The following is a 20,780-nucleotide window of genomic DNA, read 5'->3' as shown; positions in this document are numbered from 1 at the left end:
AGGAGAACTGAACTAAAACTAATTCAACATGTATTCAGACAAACATTTAATAGGCTTTCTCAATATGTCAGCAGATTTAATCAACTCTGTAAATTATTAGATTATAACATTTGAGGGCAGCTGTCTGTTTACCCCTTTCTGAAACTTAATTAGAATTTGATTAAAATTCCCTGAACACGTTTGCTGTGAATTCTGCAGGCTTGGGAGTCAAACAAAGGAATGCTTACAGGTTTGTCTTCTGGTAGCAATCACAGAACTGATGTTTGCCTTCTGGTAAAATGCAATTTTGTGTCCATGGAAAACTGTATAAGCTGTTTATTTTTGCTGCATGTCATGGCAAATTACTCTTACTGACTTTAATCTGGGATGTAATGAAACAGAAAGTTTCTTTGTTAAAAAAGAGGAAAACAAAATGAGTCATTAGGATACATTCACACAGTGGCATTTTTTCCCAAGAAGAACAGAGAGCTTCTTTTCAGGTAGTGTTTGTTACAAAAAGCTGTTGCCATACCAACAACAACATTTTATAATGAAAACATGCGGAGAATAAAACAGCTGGCTCTGGCTTTGACTTGAAGGTGAAAAACTTCTCAATTTTGATTAAATAGCTAAGTTTGTGTATTTTTGAAGCCTTGAATAAAATGCATTTTAAAGCTTACTTTGGTTTTAGTATTTTTACATTCAATGTAATTCTCTTCTTTTTTATTCACAATTAAACAACGTTTCTGAATGGAACACATTTTTCTTTTATTTTAGATAATAAATGCTTTTGAAATCTGAATGTTTTTGTGGTCCAAGGACAGCAAGTCTCTTTCTGAATTAAAGTGCAAAATATCCCATAAAGAGTTGGTGAACTCTTACAAAACTCAATCTGCTATAATTGTTCAGCTTCAGAGGTTTAATCAGGCAACACCTGTCATTTTGCTTTAGTTCTGAAGAAAATATACTACTGCTACTACTACTACTAATAATAATATTTTTGTGTGACTGTTGAGCCCTGTGTATAAGTTGACACACATCATTTACTCTACATAAAGGATGATCATTTGTGCGCATAGTAAACTGCAAAGTGAAACATGCATAGCGAAAACAAAAGTTGTGCAACACGATGCAGTACTGCTCAGGAGCTGAGCAAAACAAAACACTCTTCTCAGATGATGTTACTGTAGATATTATCCAAAGAAATCTCACAGCAAAATGTGCCGACCATCACCTAAACTCCGTGTGTCATGGTTATAGGTTCGGATTACAGTTAAATTCATTGTTCTGCCTTCTCCATTATTGTTGTATTATCTTCCTTTTATCAGATTCTAGTGTTGTCATTGTGTATTCATCAATGCGTTGCTGCTTTCTTCCTAGATTTCCATTCATTGTTCAGTTTGTTAATTAAAGGATTATTTACATCATCAGTCCATCTCCTCCTGAGTCTCGGTGCTCTAATCTTCACCTGCTTTGGTTTTGTGGCAAAAGCAATTAGTTTCTTTTCACAGGCACAGGTTCTGCTGTAATTGCATTCTGAATGGCATAAAAATGATAAAGGGATACAAAGTTGTCATTTCATATAAAACTCAAAAGTTTAACAGGAGGCAAAGTCCACGGTTGGACATTGGAGGGGCCGGTTAATGAAGCCACATAAATGTCAAAGGAGTCCAGATTGAACAAATAATGTTACTTTAAAATGTTGTTTTTGATTTGTACTCAATGTTTTCTGCAAAGTATTTAAGTTAAAGTATTAGGATGGACTTTATTTTGTAACGACGGTGTAAAAATGTCCTGCTAATCTTTGTCCTCTGGGACAACAAACAAACCATGTTGGACTCACCAGCCAGTGGGACAGCAGAGGGGTGATACATAAAACTTTGACTTTTTTTGGAACGAAAAGGGAAGACAAAAAAGGTTTTCTGTGTTTGATTATCTAACGAGCCACGCAGTGCAATCTGAACACAACATAACAATGGTGCTACACAGAGTGAGATTAATACCACTAAATACTAAAGGACGCAATGTCCTCATTGTATAGGAGCTTAACATAAATCATAGAAACACACAGGCCTCTTCATGTGACCTTGATAGGTGGATCAGGGTCACCAGACACAGTGGAAGACCAGGTTCCTGCATAACACACACACATACACACACTCACACACACACTAAAGCTGTAAAATTCCACTATAAAGCCATTAACACATGGTTTAATGTTACAAAACAGTTGATGTTGCACAATGTTATCCCTGGTGTTGTTTTGTTTATAATTACAATAAATCACCTAAATGGTTGAATTTTGCTGATCTGCTCAAACTTTGTTTTCGTTGCACTTTCTTTAATCTTAACTTGCGCCACAAAAAATACAAAACTCATTTTGTCTTTCGTTTTCCTTGAGAAACTGAAGAAACTCTTTCAATATCTGAGACTAGCAGGTTAAATGAGACGTGGAAATCTAATTACACGTTCAGCCGCAGCAGAAGTGCTTCATCACGCTTCTAACCTGCACCAACACTGCAGACTAATCTCTCTCTGAGGTAGGAATAGGATACACTGAAGCTGATTCAGCAAGCTGTCAAGCATAACTAAATGACAAGTTTCCAGGTGTCAGACTGTATTTTCACTTGTGTTAGCTGCTGACAAAGGAATACTTACTGCAAGTGCAGCCATGTTTTCCACTCCCACATATTGCTCTCTTGTCATTGTTTTACAATGAAATGATTTCTTAAAAAAAACAAACACAGAGAGTATATAAAACCATGAAGTTTGTCAAATAAATTGGTGTTTTTATTGGGTAGATTTATGGATTTAGTTAAGTTTTTTCATGTTGCTGTTTTTCGTGTTTCCTTTTTCTTTTGACATTCCTTGTTAGTGTTGGTTTAATTCGATGAGTATTTTCTATATTTTCTTTGTGTTCAGTTTCTCAGGACTTTTCCTCAGTCAGCTTCAGCACCTCTGTCCACCTGTCCCTGTCCCTGTCCCCCATTACCAGCCAGCTGTCTCTCACCTTCCAATCAGCCTCAGTCTCCACTTCACCTGCAGTCTGACTTTGTGCTTCATGACTGTCCGGTTCTCTGTGTATCAAGCTTTTGTTTTTATGCTATTTTGTGATAAAACTGAAGCTCCTTGTGTTGGTCTGCATTCTTTGGTCCATCCTCTACAAACCGTGACAGTAATAATCACCCAACAATGTTCTGAGTTCAGGCGGAGAGTAAGGGGCCATCCACAAGGGAACATTTTTCTGACGACACAAGGTTTTTATTCTTCCTTTCATTATTGTTTCAGCTTTGCATCCACACGGAAATGTAGCTTTAGGTGCCCCAAAATGTGTGTGTTTTTAAAAAAAAACTTGTTCCAAATGTATCAAATTCACCTTTTGTATGAAATGGTTAAGAATTCCTGCAAAACCTCAGGTGTCAGCAATTTGTTGGATGTATTAAATGATCAAGTTTTAATAAATCCAATTGTGTTAACCTCCTTATGTTAAACAATATCCAAACAGCTTAGTTCAATTCGATTATATTCAGCTGGTTCACTTTATTTATGTCATCTCAGGGCGATATATGAAAATTAAGTTCCAATTCATTTCAAATTTTTGCTTCATGCAGACTAATTATAACTGTTTGTTTCAATCACAATTCTGATGTCCTTGTTTAAAAGGCTGCTACAAACACCTGCCTTCAAAATAAATGCAGCAGCAACAAGAGGATGTCTGAGGATTGTGTGTTCATGTTTAACCTGGCAAGTTTATTTCTGCAAAGATTAAGTGAGCTGCTGAACAAACACATTGGGTGAAAGAATAAGATAAAGTAATATTGATCTTAGCTGAGTTTCTTTTTCTTGAATTGCCGCCAAAGGCACAATAAGAGCTGAGAGCAGGCAGATCAGCCAAAAAATTGTGTTTATTTAGCACAGCGACTTGCTAATATACTGTAACTTATTCCTTTATTGACAGCATTAATATTCATCTACCCACAGATCCAGCAGACAAGAAAAAAAAGTATGTTAATTATTTTTGACTAAAGTTGTAAAGTTGACATATTCATTTAAGGAATTAATTTCTTAAATATTTAATAATGAAAATATTTTTTTTCTTAAACATTATAGTCAAAGCTGTTTAATAAACAAACTTCTGAGTAACAGTAACTTTGTGACAACACAAACAATACTAAATAAAAAAACTGAGTTGTTCCATATAGCAGAAACTGAAAACAGCAGATGATGAAAAATCATCATCTTTTTACCTCCTGTAAAGTAATTTTGAACCTCATCTTCTTGTCAGAGGTTTCCTAATCCTTTTATCCAACTTGTGCTCCTTTTAACTCATCTCCTAAAATCAGTTTAACTTCCTCCTCCAATCTTCTGTTTCACTCTGATGTTATGGCCTCATTCCCTCCTTCTCTCTTTACTCGACCGTCTCCCGCTGGGATGAAAGTTGGTCACAGGAAGCAAGTTTGCGCTGTTACCGTGGCAACAGCCTGCCTCACTGTAACTAAACTGACCTCTGACTTTTGGAGTTGCAGCAACATGCTCCTACGATGTACGATGTGCGCAAATGTGACACGTGCAGAGCAAAGTCTGTTATTTCCCTGTGATCACATTAAGAATAAAATGCAGAATCTGTGCTAAAGGAGCGTTTATTTTAACACACATGCACGCCCTAAGCCTGCCCTTGCTCTGCCATCACACACCACATCAAAGCGGCTTATGGCTGAGCAGTAAAAGTGGTGCAGTGGTTTGAATTTATTCCCTTCAGTCAGATGATTATTCGCTGCTTCCCTTTCTTAATGAGCAGCTTACAATAACCCTGTCACTTACTGCCGCAAATTACTGCTACCTAAATGAGGGGCTGATGGTATGTCTGTGTGTGTGTGAATGTGAGTGTTTCCAGCTCGCACTCTCTTCATCATTTAAGACCACCTGTATGTGATTTAATGTCCCACATGGACTTCCTCCCAAAGTACACTTTTACCTTTTTAACTATCCGCTGAAAAGGGAAAGAGAGGAAGAGAGGAGCTGTAATGATGAGGGAAGAGAGAGATGGAGGGATGAGGACACAATAAAATGTAAATCAACAAAGGAGGAGATGAAGACCATCAGTGGACACAAAGGCAAAAGCACAGGAAGAAAACAGGGAGAAAAGGAGTAAATTTAAAAGCTATTAAGTGTCTAATAATTCTGTGACTTTTCATCTTTTCACTTTTATTGTTGAACTTTGTAAATGATTGGCACTTGATTTAAAATCTTGCTGATATTTAAAGTTTTATCACAGCTCAACATAATTTCACACGTCAAGTAAGGCGATTCACAGCTTTCATTTCATCGTGAAATTCAATCAGCCTGCTTGTCTTGCAGCTTTTACAGAAAATACTGAAAAATAATACAGTTTGTGTCTTCTTGAGACTGCAGACAAGATTCCATATAGAATCAAATTAATCCTGAGATGGCCCTAAAATGTTTGTACCAAAGTCGTTACAATCCATTTAACAGTGGTGAAGATTGTTTTAAAGAGCATTAAAGTTGCAAATTAAAATTGTCATCATTTCATTAGATGGATTCACTGGCACCATTATTGATGTTTTTTCCACCTAACACTATTTTAACAAAAGGCTAGATAAAAGTTAAAAGTAGCAAAAGGCTAGTGAGAAGTAGCAGAACAGTAGCTAAGAGCTAAAAGTAGCAAAATACTAGCTAAAAGCTAAACGTAGTAGAATTGTACCTAAAAACAACAAGTAGTATAAAAAGACAAAAATAGAACCAGTTCGATGATGCAGATTTTAAAGAGAACAATATCTCTGAAGGAATTGAAGAGATCTCAATTTATTTTTATGGGGAAATAATTTTAAATAGTTAAATATTTTCAAAAAGTAAAAAACAAAACAAAAGTCATAGCACCCATCTGCTAAATGAGCTGAATACTTAAAGATATTAGAGGCTTAAATAGCACAGAGTATGCAGAAGTAATTGGATTGCAAAAAAAAAAAAAGTATGGGAAAAATAATCAACAAGAAAACTATTATATGAATGCTGACTCAGCATTCACTCATTAATAGAAAAGATAAGGGGGGAAAGAAACAGTTTCACCAATGTAATAAACACACACACACACACACACACACAAAGGCCAGGCAAACGGTGTAATGGGTGGACTAAAATATCACACCAACCCTCAGTTTAGCCTTGAGTGTGTGTGTTTGTGTGTGCTCACATGGCACCAACCCCTAGGCATAATACCATAATTCTATGTCATTTCAGGGGGTAGTTCAAAGCTCTTAAATTAACTACTACTTTTACTCCCATTTACTCAGTCTGCAAAAAAGTCTCAACACGTGCCATGCATGCTGCACTCAGTCAGCATCTGTCTGAGTAAGTGTGCATGTTAGTGCAAATATGTGGATAATTTTGGTGCAGGTAATTATGTCAGCTATCCAAGGATTAGACATTTTTCTGCATCTGACTGACTACTGTCCCATGACAAACCAAAATGAGCTTTAAGTCTTTTATGAAATGATAAAAATGTCTGCAATTGTAAACAGGTGGAATGAGGGGAAGGGGCATGAATACTCAGATAAATATAGAATAAGTCATTAAAAGTGTGTGTTGTTCTGTGTGGCTCAGTAAGTGTACTAGAAATCATGTTGTAAGAACTGCTAATACTTAGATTAACTGTCTTGGATTAGCAGATTAGGCATCATGCCTCCAGCACCGTGTTGGTGATAGGAAGGTGGTGAGCGAGAGCATGCAAATGTTTGCGTGAGTGGAAAAGGGGCAACCGGGGCAACATGAGAGGCGGATTCTCTGTCAGTGCTGTTTCTCAGCGGGTGGCATCAAATCTCCGCGGCCAGGCAAACGTTAGGTTCCAGGTCAAGTCTTCAGAGTCAGGCCGGGGAAGAAACTGAATGAGTGTGACACTGGCTCATTAGAGCTGCAGGGAGAAGACGTCTTCTGCAGAAGCTTCAAGGGAGCTGGAAGCTTGAATGAAAACGGAAGGTTTTGTCCGTGATGTCCATGGTATTACTGTTTGTAGGTCAATGCTAGAATTTTAAAATCCTGCACATATATAGAAAACATAGATGTTCAATGGCTGCTGGTGCCAAAGATCATCAACCTGAATTTTAACATTGATTTCTGAATGAAAATGAGCTTGCTCCACCATTATTATTATTACCTTTTATTGTTAATTTTCAAAATATTGTTTTGAGTCCCATCTATTACTGGCAGATAAATCAGGGTCTAAAAGACATAATTCTAACTTCTTCATTGTTTCATAAAATGTCAGAAATTTGCAGCAGGCTATGTTACGAAAACAAAATAATTCTGAATGCAAAAAAAAAATACAGTCTAAGTTACTCTACAAATAATATGTGTGCCAAAATTAGCTGTACGGCAGCGTGACACTGTTAAGAAACAACTCTGTAGCTGTTTGGTTCAGTAAACTGTTAAAGACATTGGTATAGTGAAGGTTTTGAGTTTAAAAGGTTATAGTCAATCTTTACTTTAAACCAGTTTTAGTCCTGTTTAAGCTTTGACATCTACATAATGTTTAGATGTATTTAGCTGGCTAATTCATAACTAAACAAAGCGTTCCTATTACATATCTAATTGGAATATGTACATATTGTTGTAATTGCTGGTTAATCATCACAGAAAACAAGGGTGTGTCCTCAATAGTTTCTTGAGATTTTGGAAAAGATTCAATAAATGACTGAATGAATAAATGCATGATATAACACCCCCACCACCACTGAGAACAACTGCAAAGAAGTCATTTTAATTTTACATTCTTCTTGGAATTTCATTCACTGAAATCCATTATTATGTCTCCCACAGAGCTCAGGGGCTAAGTCTCAGAAAGTACAACAATAGAGCTGCTGCAAAAGGTGTGGAACAATTTAAAAAAAAACTTTTATAGACACCCTGGTGTATCATCAGAATATGAAGTGCACAGAGTCTTCAAAATGTTATGAGCCAAGGAGCTGTTTTTATGCAGTTACCCCCCTCCAGTAAATAAACTTCTCTGTCACTCCCAACAGGATAGTATGTAATAAAGCAGAAATGTCATGAAATGACAATAAAGAAATAACATAAAATAATCTCCGAGCTGACACATGGGAAGTTAAAATAATGAAAAGTATGAGGGCGAGTGGCTATATGGAGCATGGAGAAGCATAAACACTGCATGAGTCCACAGGGTTTGAATTTTCACAGCATCATGTCTAAATATAGGCCTATGTCTGGTCCAATGCAGAAACAAATAGATAAAACACCACACAGTGATGTGATCTTAATGGGTGCACTTGTGTATTAACTGAGAGGAAATTACTGGGATGGTCTTTTCATTAAACACTGGAATCCATAGAAGAAACCACATTAACTCTCATTGATTATTGATTTGACCTTTTGAATCCACTTTTCAGTGAATTACCACTAACATGTATCAAAGTGGATCACCTCACTTGCTCGTCATTGTAAGCTCATGTCAAAGCTGTTCTAAATTATAACATCGTGACAGAAAGACTTGGCATGTCCACCCGGTCACACTCAATGAGATCTACCACTGATAATACTCTCCAGTGCTGATCCTATCAGTGGGATGGGTGTGGGTCCATGTGAGGCTGTAACCTCTCATTCAGGACACTGTATGTCACAACAACATCCTCTCCTGTGCTTTTACACTGACTCATCATGTTTTCCTGCAAAGAGAACAGTTAAGTAGTTTGATTATTACAATGATGCTACAATGTTTTACCTATAATTGTTTAATTCAAATGTTAAGATTAAAAAGATGGTAGCAATGGTTTTAAATATTCAAAGTCTAGTTAAAATGGGTGAACAAGAAGAATCAACGTGATTACACACAAAGATTTCTTTTCTTTTCTTTTTTTTACACTGGCACCTGGTTGAGACACACAAGTTGCTTCTCCAGTCGGGGTGCTTCATGTGACAGAACACCTACTGCCCACCCCCTCCTGAAACAAAAGAAAAGCGTCCAGCAGCTGCTTCTGCCGTCATGGTTCACTTTGAAAGGATTATAAAACAGAAACTATGGTCATGGGTGAGCTCAGCTTTACTGCTAGAATATCTGCCTCCCCTCCACGTGGATCCACTGTAGAGGTGGATGGTAAGTAGGGAGGTTAGATTGGACCAGACTCCAATATAGGCGAATATCTGAAGGAAAATCCAAAAAGATAGTTTTTGCTTAAAATGATCACTAATTTCTACAATTTGTTAGGGCTGGGGGTTATAATCTGCTTTTTAATATATGGCAAGTCAGGCATGAACTATTCAGAATCAGTCAAAAAATGTCAAATATCATTTTTTGTTAATAAAGTGATGATGAGGAACCCAAAAGGCAGAGCTCTGAAGTACATAAGTCCAACACTTGGACAGTTTATGACACAACCGAGGGAGAACGAGGCAGACCGAGACACGAAACATCAGCTTCTGCACTGAAACCCAGTGTCTGAAAGATTTTCAGCTTCTATTAGGTTAGAGGGAAAAATGATGTTGACCAGAGCCACACTATAGAACCATTGCGGTAACTGATACTGTGTACGTTCAAATACTTAAACAGTGTGTCTGTGTGTTATGATACTGATATTTGCTTGGTCAGTGTGGTTTTTCATGTCTCAATATCAAATTCAGTTGTGGCAATCTATGGTAAACAAAGAAAGAAGGACTCAAATTTAAAGAGTTGGAGCCCGATGGATGATAAACTAGATATCCTTATTTTACAACCAAAAGTGATCCTGAAGCTGAGGGTCCAAAACTTAAGATGGAAGTATAAAAGATGAGAAAAGCTCACAAATGAACTGAGAAGCCCTGACCAAGAACAAACCAAAGATGTGATGCTTTTTTTACTGCGATGAGTGATGTGTTGAGTGGACATGAGTGAGTGATCAGTAACAGGTGGCGACAAAATAAAAGAAATTAACTGAATGTCAAGAATGAATGACAAGTCAATCAAAACCAATCTTAGAAAAAGACTAACAGTGATATAACAGGAACTGAACAAAGATAACAAATAACAGTAAAACAGAGCAAAACGAGAGAAACCTAATTAAACATAAACAAAAAAAATTATATGACACAAGGGCCAGTTCCAAGGTGTAATTAAATAAATGAAAACTACAGAAAACATCTTGAAAATTAAACATTATTTTGGTTTATATAACTGGATGTCGAACAAGGAGTGGTTATGGATAAAAGTCATGTCTAACGCGTGTGTAAAAGATAATGGTATAACATCATAACATACCACAATCTAACTGAACTATATCCTGCTTTTTGTTAGTTTTACTCAAAATGGGATCATGATTCATCATTTCAATGATTCTGACAAATACATTTAAAAAGTCATTGTTTATTTATTCATTTCTAACATTTAGAAGAAAACAATCCATTTCAACCACTGACATCCTAAGATTTATGCACCAGAACTTTACTGAACAGATCCAGAAAGTATCTGTGCCGGATCATATCCTGTTTGTGCAATTAGTAATGAGACAACAATCAGTTATTGTTCTTGCTGGAGGACTTTTCGGTGACACTGCTACTTCAATAATGTACATTTCGATTTCCCTGGGCCCTTATAATATAGAATATCTGTGAGAAAAGGGGAAGATAAATAATGCCATATATAACTGATTTATGTTAAAATCAGTCACATAGTTCTCCTGCATTTCTGTGATTATCATGTGTTATAGGAGGAATAGGTAAAGAGGAAACAAGAGATTAAAGGAAAAAAGCACAAAGCATCCAATGGCTTAACATCAATCTTTGACCCTAAAATCAATGTGGGACAAGCCAGCATTCCTGTCTCTCTGCAACCTCCCTGCTCTCTTCTCTCCATGCTCCAGTTCACACCTTGTCTCCTTGGTCTCTCCCCTCCTTTTAATATCTGCTTCCACCTCCTTATCCAACTCTATTTTTACTTTCTCCTCCTCCCAGCCTTCCTCTCTGAGAGTCTGAGCATCCATCTGTTTTCCAAATGAAGAGATGAGCAGTTTGTCTGATGTGGTGGACTCTGTGGTTACTCGGCTGCTTTATGAGTCAATGCTCATCATATGCTCTGTGGAGCTCTATACACAGTGGGAGTGTTAATATCACACAGTGTGTGAGTGTACAGAGTGGATAAAGATTTATTGGGATCTGTGTCAAATTTATATAAAGTTTAATAAGTTTGTGATGAAGCTGATAAATCAAGTAAAGATTGATTAATCATATTAAGACCGATTTCAGTCACTATTAGTTGATTAACCAATTAGTTGCACAACTAAAAATAAAACAAAATGTGGATTTATGAATCAGCATAATTGAAAAAATACTAACTTTTAGTTTAGAAAATGCATTGCCTTAAAATTTCTGAAGTTATACAGAACAGAATCAGAACACAAGTAAACAATATTGCGTAAACAATCTCAGTAACAAGCTTTCAGAAAACTCTCCAGCTGCTGATGTCTTGTAACTACCTTTCAGATGTCAGACGCATTTTACCTGTCTTACATTAAGATGAGTAATGTCAGAGAACAACATGAGTGTGGTTTTCTCAGTGGGCTCTGTTTAAATATAGAGCAGATTGAGGCAGTACAGTGCATACTTTCAACTTCCTGTCTGCACAAGTTGGTTTTCACAGCCACATTACCTTTGCACATATTTAACTATTGCACAGCAGAGACACCTCTCACCACCTTTCATCCAAAAGATATTGTCAAGGTACTGTTTCTGTAGAGACCCCCACCCCTCCAAAAAGTCCAGTAGACTCAAATCAGTCATCTGCTTAGTCTGAAATGTCACAGGTAAAACCCACAGCTCATGTTGGCAGACGTAACGCCAACATGTTTTATAGTGATGTCAAAAAGGAAAGGAAAATAAACCACAGTTCACAGTTCATAAAGTGTGTCTTTTCAGGAGACAAAACTTCTCTTTGGTTTGGTTGGCTGGGTAATTTTGCAAACGTCATACATACAAAAAAGGGGAACTAAATAATAATAAAAAAACCAAACAAGCAAAACCAAAACTTGATGAGTAATTTGTTTTTAGGGCTGTTTGTGTCAGCACCTGAAGGTTCACATGCAAAAGCACAAATTAAAACTATGTAATGGTAATTTAAATATTTATACAGTGTTAAGTTCTCTGCTTTTGCTCATGAATGTCTTGTTCCAGCAGCCTATTTCTCTTCAGATTGTCCTGATTAGACTGTTCCCAATATTTCACATAGACCTTGTTAAATCCAGGCAACATGGCATCATTTCTGGGGTTCTCCTTCATTATGCAACTAAGGTTGCTCATTGGTTGGCTGCACCAGGGTTAGGACCCTGAACGTCTGTTCTCCTCATATCAAAATTGTGCAGCAATACCATACTCGAACCTTCCAGCTTCAGAGAAGGCCCTGAATGAAACCAAGACAAATAAATAATTTGGTAAAAGAAATGATCATCATGTTTTTGTTTATCATTATAAGAAATGAAAACAGTCCATGTCTTGCTTGTTTATAATATAACAGAGCAGCACAAGCTTGTTTCCCTGTTTTCTGTCCAAGTCCTGCATGTTGGAGAAAACAATCAGAAAATTTTGTGTGCAGAACCTGAGGTATTCAGCATCCATGTCAGGATGCCCCGACCATTCAAACAAATAGAATCATCAGTCCTGACAGATGGTTTGATCAACCAATCGGTATTCTCACTGACAAAAAACAGACCCATAGCTGACTGGAAGTTGTAGGAAACGTAGCTGTTAATCCACCTCCTTCAGCTGTGCTTCAAATGGCAACAGGTAGGTATGATAAACAAAATATTATCTGTGGCCACTCAGTTAAAACATGGACTTTGTTAAAAGGCTGCCTTACACCTGAACATTTTGGAGCTCAAATAGAGAACATCTATACAGGTGTATATACACACAACATAAAACTGTGGCACAAGTACCACGACTGGTACTCAGGATCTCTTTGGTGCTACTCAGAAAAAAAATGGCATTAATTGTTTACAAGTTAAAAACAAGCCAAATGATCAACATAAGCTGAACTATGCAGCAAAGCTAAAAGGTAGAAAGAGACAAAACAGATGAGAGTTTCAAGCAAACGACAATCTTGACATGAAACAAAAACTACTTGAAACCAAAATGCTACAGAATGTAGTACATTTTGGAAACTGAATTGAGTGAACTGGTGTGATTGTGGCTACTTAAACAGCCCCACTGAGACCTCTGTGCAATAACATGTACCACCTCATTGGTACATGTTATAAAACATCTGAGAACCGGTGCGTTAAAAGAAATTTATGCATTTTACATTTCAAAGCTTAGTCCTTGGGTCATAACCTTGAATGAAAGTAAATCTACATATGTTTCATGATAATTTAAATTACCACCAAGCTTTAAAATTTTAAATTCTAAGGCTAAGCAGAATCCCTTTATGAGTACAGCATTATGTTTTCTCCATTCAAATACATGAGAAAGGTTCCCCAGTTATTTAAGATCCAGCAGGGAAGTGATGATTCTGAAATGTAAAATTATCATTTTAGACTAACAACTAAATGGTCTGAATCTGAGCCAATAAATGAGCTGTCCCTTCTCACTAAGTTATCTGAATTGTTCAATTTTTGTAGGAAAAAAATGTTAAAGTGACTTGATCTGGAGGACTCCTTGAGTCAGAATTTAGATGAGTGTGTTAAGAGCATGTCCTTGAATTTAGGACTTTACAATTAAGCATTTAAGCAAAGAAGATAAGGTTATCCTAATTGATAACATATTGGATTAGGTTTTAAAATCCTCAGCAGAGCAGCATCATTCAGAGAAGCAAATACAAAGAAAGCTACATTAGATCATGACTCAAATGAGATGTTTGTTTTACTGATATGAAATCAAACAGAATCAGAATCAAAATTATTGCACATACAAGGAATTTGCTTTGAGAATCACGGTGCTACAGAACAATTTTAAATTTGGCTCACATATATACATACAGTATGTTTCTATGTTTGTCTGTGAAACTAAGCAACAATAAAACTTTAAAAATCATCTTTAAAGAGCTGAAAGTTGTGGTCAAAAGCAAGCATCAATGTGGTAGGCACTGAGCACCATAAAATTCATCCCAATTAAAGATGGCTGCCACATCTAACTGATCTAAAAAAAAAAGGCTAAAATTCAGTTGATTTTCAGAGAGCTAAAATTTGATGTGGTAGTAGCTGAACATCATCCCAAACACATACTCTGAGTGTTAGATCTTGTATTATTATAATATTGGGTGTGACGTTTGACCAAAATGGCTACAACTCATTTTTCATTTCTCATTTCTCCACATACGATGATCTTGGTCTGAAACTCAGGCCTGAAAGAAGATGGGTATTATGCCTGTCTTCAAGGGATTTTAGGCCTTTAATTCATGATGTTTTCTGCCTTCCTGAAAAGTTATTTATTTTCATGAATAATATGATATCTACAAGGATTTCAATAAAAGGCGCCAGAAGAGGATCAAATGCAGAGAACCAGAGACCAGCTAACAGCTCGTCCCCGCTGAAGGAGAGATTAAAGAAAAGCCAACCACAGAAGACCCTTTCTCTTAACCCTCTTCTTCTATCACCCTCTCCATGCCTCCCCCTCACCTCTATCTGTGCCTGTCGCTTTCTTTTGTGTTGCTGCATCAGACATCATGAAAGATTCACAGTTCTGCTTTTAACAGCCAACTACGATCCTCTTTCTCACACACAAACCTTCAGCCATAGATCTGAGTCTGTCTCAAACAGAACAATAAAGAGACACCAGGAGGAAGGAGGAGGCAGGAGAGAAGGGAGAGCCTGTGGGTGTTAGCATGAGCGTACAGAAGTGTTTGCTGGTTCCGCTTGGTGGGGTGTGCTGCCGGCGCCTGAGTGAGCATGTGATATGTGACAGATGATGGACAGAATTGGTTTCCTTTTTTACATGCAGACATGAAAGCTCACACACACTGCAGGTTCACCGTCACTGTGAGAAAACACTTCAATTAAACTGGAATTCAGATACAAATTCTTTTTTTTTTATTCAAGGGTATTTTAGTCAACATTAGGAACTTGTAAAGGAGTGTAGTATAGGTTGTTCAGTGGAGAATTTATCTTCGACAACAAAATCACAGTTTTAACAAAAAGGAGATGAAGAGAAACAAATTTCAGATTAAAAGCCTAGCATTTACTGAAGGAAAGCATGTCACCCACCACCATCCATGTCAGAGTTTAAAATTAAGAGCAGCTTGTGTTTAAAAATGACTGATGTAGCCATTTTAGTCAAACCTTAAAAAATACCATACTGCACATGAGATGTTACTGTTTTCACAATTTATTTAATGTGTTTTATCATTTTTATTGTTTTGTTTTCTTGTGTTTTATCTTCTTACTGTTTTGTTTACTGCACTTTGACCAATGGGAGTTGGTTTTTTCAAATGCTATTTATTTTAATTGGATTTGAGTTATGTTCAGAGTATGTGTTTTAAAAGACTGACAGCCATTACTCCATCAAAGTTTAGGTCAATATCTGTAAAACTGACTTGAGTTTTAGTTGACTGTGGCAGCAATCTTGAATTGGGTTGACTCTAAATGTTAATCAGTTCTAAATGTACATCTAATGTTTACTTTCTGCAAGATTCGATACAATTTGTCCAGTGGTTCATGAGACATTTTGGTAACAGACAGACACACACACAAAGATTTGTGTAGTCAAGATTCTTTTTTAAAATGTTACTTGATTTGAACTACATCTACAGTGTTTGTTGAATGATTATCAAAATACTATGAACCATATTTGTAAAAAACCTGTAAACTCAAACAGAAAATAATATGACGGCTAATCAATATGTGGGCAACTTAAGATTCACACAGATACATACAGGTGTAAAAATCCACAAACACAAAAGGGAAGTGAGCAGGTTGTGTTTCTGTTTCTAGATGTCACTCGATCACATGGGTGTGTGCTTGTCCCATGCAGACAAAAAAAGGACGTGTGAATGAAGCTAAATGTCTTCCCAGCAGAAGGTGTTGGCTTTCACCGACTTTTAAACACACATGCATGCACTCTATAGGAAGAGCTGGTCTTTAACTATTGACCAGAGAGAGGGTACAATGTGGGAGTTAAAATCGCTCGCAGGCACAAAGACAGACAGGCAGGCAGCAGGATGGACAGTTTCTATTCATGGATTCACCTATAGGACAAAAGATATGAGCCAAGACTTAGAGTAGGTTTCTTTTAGACTCTGAGTAGGAATTTGGTGTCTGCTTTTCATATAATATTTATTTGTATTTATGTACTCACTCTCACAGTTTTATGTTATCTTTAGGTTTGACAATAAAATGTATTTTATATTAGAATGTCCTCTTTATTTTCAGTGAACATCTGAAATGTTTGTGTGAGTTTAAGTTTTCTCTCTTTTGCGAACTGAAGCACAAAATAATTTCCCACTAAAATTCCCCTTGACTCACACTGAGTTCTGTCTTGATCTTTGACTGTGTTGCAGTCAAAAGGAAACCTATCTGTATACAGCACAAACATGCCTTTTATAGTTTAAAATCAGAAATGACACCTGTGGAAATCATGTAGTGGATAAGAGTTCTTTTGCTCACTGACTTTTAGTGCCCTTCAATCAGTAATAACGAGTCAGGAAAACCATATTAAGAGGTCTCAACCTGCCTGTAAAGCCTTGTGACTGTGGTGTGCCATTATAATCCATCCACAGACAGACATAAACTCCTGTGGAACATACCGCTGCAGTAATGGTGTCTCCAAGGCCAAATATAATGACACAAAACCACAATCTGGTCAACAAGGTGAAAGCAATCCTAACTACAAGGATTCAGCTGCAACAACTGTCATGACTTACAAAAACCTGAGTGCTGGAGGAATCATTTTTTGATCTGATGACTGCGCTAAATCTAAAGTCAAGAGATTTCACAAATTTCATAGCAATCCACTGCAGAGACACTTTAAACTGTAACCAAGCTCAGGTACCAGAACCCTTGTTTTAGGAGATAGTTTAGGTATTTTTTAGTGGGTTTCTTACTTGCTACAGAGGGTTTGAGAGGTATTACTGCTGTCTACTGCAGGTAAAACACTGAATACTTAAGACTACTCCAACAGAACCACACAGAAGTTGAACTTCCTCATCACTGTTGTGCTCTAACAAACATCACCATCAAACAACTCTTATAATAACTTCTGGGTTTTGTCTCAGATCATTAGTGTTTGTTCCTCCATGCATCATGCAGTCTGTGTGTCTGCTGCATAAACAGACCACACATACATAAGGAATTAAAGGTCTAGTATTCCATTTAATCAGCTGTTGATGTATAGCTAAAGATTAATTTCTGCATGTTTTTCTGCAAGAACCTTTAGTTGTTGTTGGTTCAGATTTATTATAATTTTTAATAATCTATGATTAGCTGACATCCTCATTGAGGCAGAACAATGAACTGCAAGTTACTTTATCATACTTTTATACACAAAAAAGATGTTAAACTATTGCTTTGCTATAGTCAACTTTATTATGTACGTGAAAGTGTTTCCAATCTGAAATCTTTCAAAATTCATCAGGCTTCCAACATAATCTAGAGTCTTTTTTCTTCTGTTTCAAGTTCAAGTGGATTTATTGTCATTTCAACTAAATACAGTGCTCACATGCACAGTGAGACAACACAACATTCCTCCATGACCAAGGTGCTACACGAGAGACAATCAATTTCACAAATTAAGACAAAGTGCACATGTGCAGGCACGTGCAGCAACGCAAGACAAAAAGTACACGAGCCACAAAGTTCTCGTTTGTAGTCTTGTATGGTTAGTGCTCTTCAGTGATTTTAATAAGAGTTAAAGCACAGTCTTATTCCTTCACCGTCTCTAGAACAATGAGAAGTAAAAGATGTAAAGTAACAACATAACTTAGTGTTATTACAGCACTGTTTTAATGAGATGAGTCTGTTGCTTCAGTTTTACAACCCTTTGTAAGTTCAGAGGGAGAACAGAGACATCACGCCTGGTTGTTTTTATATTCAGTATAAAATCTTTTTATGAGTAGAATTGAAAACTATCTCTTTTTTTTCCTTTTTGTTCCTTTCTGAGTGAAAGTTTTAATGAGTTCTGGCAACTTTTGTACCGATAAATACAATAGATCAAGGTCCCAGTGACTGAAGCCTTGTGTTTTTCATCTGTCAATAAAAGATGAGTTTTTAATGGAAACAGTAGACAGAAAAACGAGCAGGGTCTCTTCCGTGAGACCTTGAGTGACTCACATGCTCTGTCTCTGTTAACATGCCTCCCTGTCTGCCTCGGTTTTCCCTGTCGTCCCTTTTTCTCTCGACCTTCTGGGTATTGCTGCCGTTTGCTGTATTTGCTGATATTTATCTATTTCACACAGCCACACGTACGCACGTATCCAATATTAATAACCCACGTGCCAATACAGTAGGATTTTGCATTGACCTTCAAACTGAACACACCTTTTTCTCCTTTGAAAGCTCCCTAGATCCACACTGAATAACTGTTTTAAACAGGGAGGAACTCGTTTTTATGTTCCTCCATACCAAGACATTTTAAAGGTACCATTGCAAAGTCATGAAGACTGGACAAATAAAAAAATCATGACGAGATAAACTTAACCAGCACAATATTTGTCTTACTCAAGCTATCTCTTTTCTTTGGCGTTTAGCAGCAGATTCACTCCTATTTCCACCTTAACTACTTCTCTGGCATTCTGCGCTTGTCTGATTCCACCATTTTTGCTCACACACTGATCTAGGTTAATCACATGACAATCACAAATTCAACCAAGTGCTTTGTTTACATTGAGCGCGTACCCACATTTTAGAATTATATATTGATATATCTGTAAAACTACTGGAGTAAACTGTTTCAAACTGCACCATTTGATATAGTTTACGATAACCTTTTTTATTTTGGATTTTATAGTTTGCAATGGGAAGCTTTAAATCGTATTTGTAGACAGCAGCAACCAGAGACAAAGCAGACAGGTGTTGATATGTGATGAGGGACTGACTGCAGCTGGTTGATTGCTTGACTGGCTCAGAGACTCCTTGATTACATGCATTATTGCCTCAGTAGTTGGACAGTAAAGAGACAGGACAGAGTCTAGAAAACAAAGCAAAACAAGGGAGTGACTGTAAACCATATTCTTCCCGTGTTGAAACCAAGTGCAGCTTTTGTTGGGACATTCCTGAGCCTGCAGGATTTTTTTTCCTGGGACAAGCCTAAAATATTAGGTTATGCAAATGAAACAAAAGGCCATGTCAGCATCTCCTGAGTCACACAAACACAGACAGCACACCTGCAGTCCTCAGCAGAGCAAACAATGAAAAATGCCCGAGGAGACTTGCTATTCAACAGCCAGAAGCAGAAAACATTTTTTTCAGTTTTTTCCATCTGTGAATATGTTCTCACAAAGCTTTGAGAACAAGCACACATGCAATAAAGAAGCCTAACACCTATAGCTACCATTCTGCCTCCTGCAGACAATGAAAGCATCCCAGAATAAACTATAATAGAGATGTCCAGAGGTGCTTACAGGCTAGGAACTCCCTCATTTGGGATTTTCCATGAGGAATATGCACATGAGTGTAAAAAGAAGCTAAATGAATGCGCAATAAGGGATGCATATTGTCATTTAGAACAAGAAAGCTGGAAAAGTAAAATAAAACTTCAACAATACACAAACTGAAGGTTAGTGGAAATGTTAAACCTACACTGAACACCGACTGACAGAAAGTAATCATGGTTGGAGGTTAAATCTTGACTGAACTCACCGGATATCTCGGTCTGAGGCACCCCGGTCAGAGTGAAGCCTTTCCCGGTGTAGAACTGCCGCAGGTCCGCGCAGCTCCTCTCCGCCCCGGAGCCCGGGCCCGGTACCGCGCACAGACACACGGCCGCGCACAGCAGCACCGGGAGACGCATCTTCTACTCTTCTGATGGCTACTTCTGTATCTGGCAGAAAATCCTCGGCAGGGTGTCTTAGAAGAAGAGCCTGTGATTCTGCTTTTTTTAAAAAAAAGTCTTCAGTTGTATTTTGAAGAGTTTTTCAGTGACAGAAGAAGCAACGCGTCCCGTCCGAACCGCACAAACCTCCGGATATGGGACCGGTTCTGAGCTGCAACACGCGGCTGAAGGTGTCAGGTACACCCCGCTGCTCTTCCTCCTCCTCCTCCTCCTCCTCCTCCTCCTCCTCCTCCTCCTGTGAGCTGCTGCCGGCCCTGAGCTGCAGAGATGGAGGAGACAAAAGAGATGGGACCGGAGAAAGAAAGTGAGCGCAGGTGTCGCTCAGTTGAAGCCGCTGCAGATCTGCGCTCCCACTGACTCCCTACAGCCTCATGACTGAGGGAAGCCCCAGGAGAAGGAAATGTACTTTCAGTCAGGTTTCAGACCAGAGGAGAGACCTGAGCGGCGGATCTCCTCCTCCTTCCAGGCTTTGGGACAATGAAATGTGTGCAGTGTGCTGATGATCTCTCTCTCTCTCTCTCTCTCTCTCTCTCTCTCTCTCTCTCTCTCTCTGTGTGTGTGTGTGTGTGTGTGTGTGTGTGTGTGTGTGTTCTGCTGCAAGCACCAGGGGCTGAACTACGCCCCCTGCAGATCCAAAAAGGTGCATTTTCTACAACCCCAATTTGGAAAAAAGTCGGATTCCACTGTGTAAGAGAAGACAATTTATTTCTACATATTCCTAGAATCTGTGGGGACTGTGTCAAAATTAAGAACATTTCTCAAATATTATTCTTCTGTATTTTCCACTCCAGCTCAGAAAATTGTGGTCATTTATTCTGATTAATATTGAA

The 20,780-nt window shown here is 37.7% G+C and overlaps 1 protein-coding gene across 2 annotated transcripts in view; it reads right to left on the bottom strand.

The window, feature by feature from the left end:
* The window catches only part of LOC108238434 (glypican-1-like), a 36,514-nt gene extending 16,075 nt beyond the window's left edge, over window positions 1–20,439 (bottom strand). Inside the window, exons 1-2 of one of the 2 annotated variants that reach the window (XM_037974098.1) lie at window positions 20,077–20,439; window positions 19,758–19,986 (exon numbers count right to left, since the gene is read on the bottom strand). In XM_037974098.1, the coding sequence (XP_037830026.1) occupies window positions 19,758–19,908 (151 nt within the window). In that variant the 5' untranslated portion in view covers window positions 19,909–19,986; window positions 20,077–20,439. Of the gene's footprint in view, window positions 1–19,757 lie in introns of both variants that reach the window. The other variant, XM_025006871.2, reaches the window with a different exon arrangement.
* Window positions 20,440–20,780: the final 341 nt, after the last annotated feature.

This window comes from Kryptolebias marmoratus, linkage group LG24, assembly GCF_001649575.2.
Source record: "Kryptolebias marmoratus isolate JLee-2015 linkage group LG24, ASM164957v2, whole genome shotgun sequence".
Lineage (NCBI taxonomy): Eukaryota > Metazoa > Chordata > Actinopteri > Cyprinodontiformes > Rivulidae > Kryptolebias > Kryptolebias marmoratus.
The sequence above is the reverse complement of the archived record's forward strand: the minus strand, read 5'-3'. Positions and strand labels throughout refer to the sequence as shown.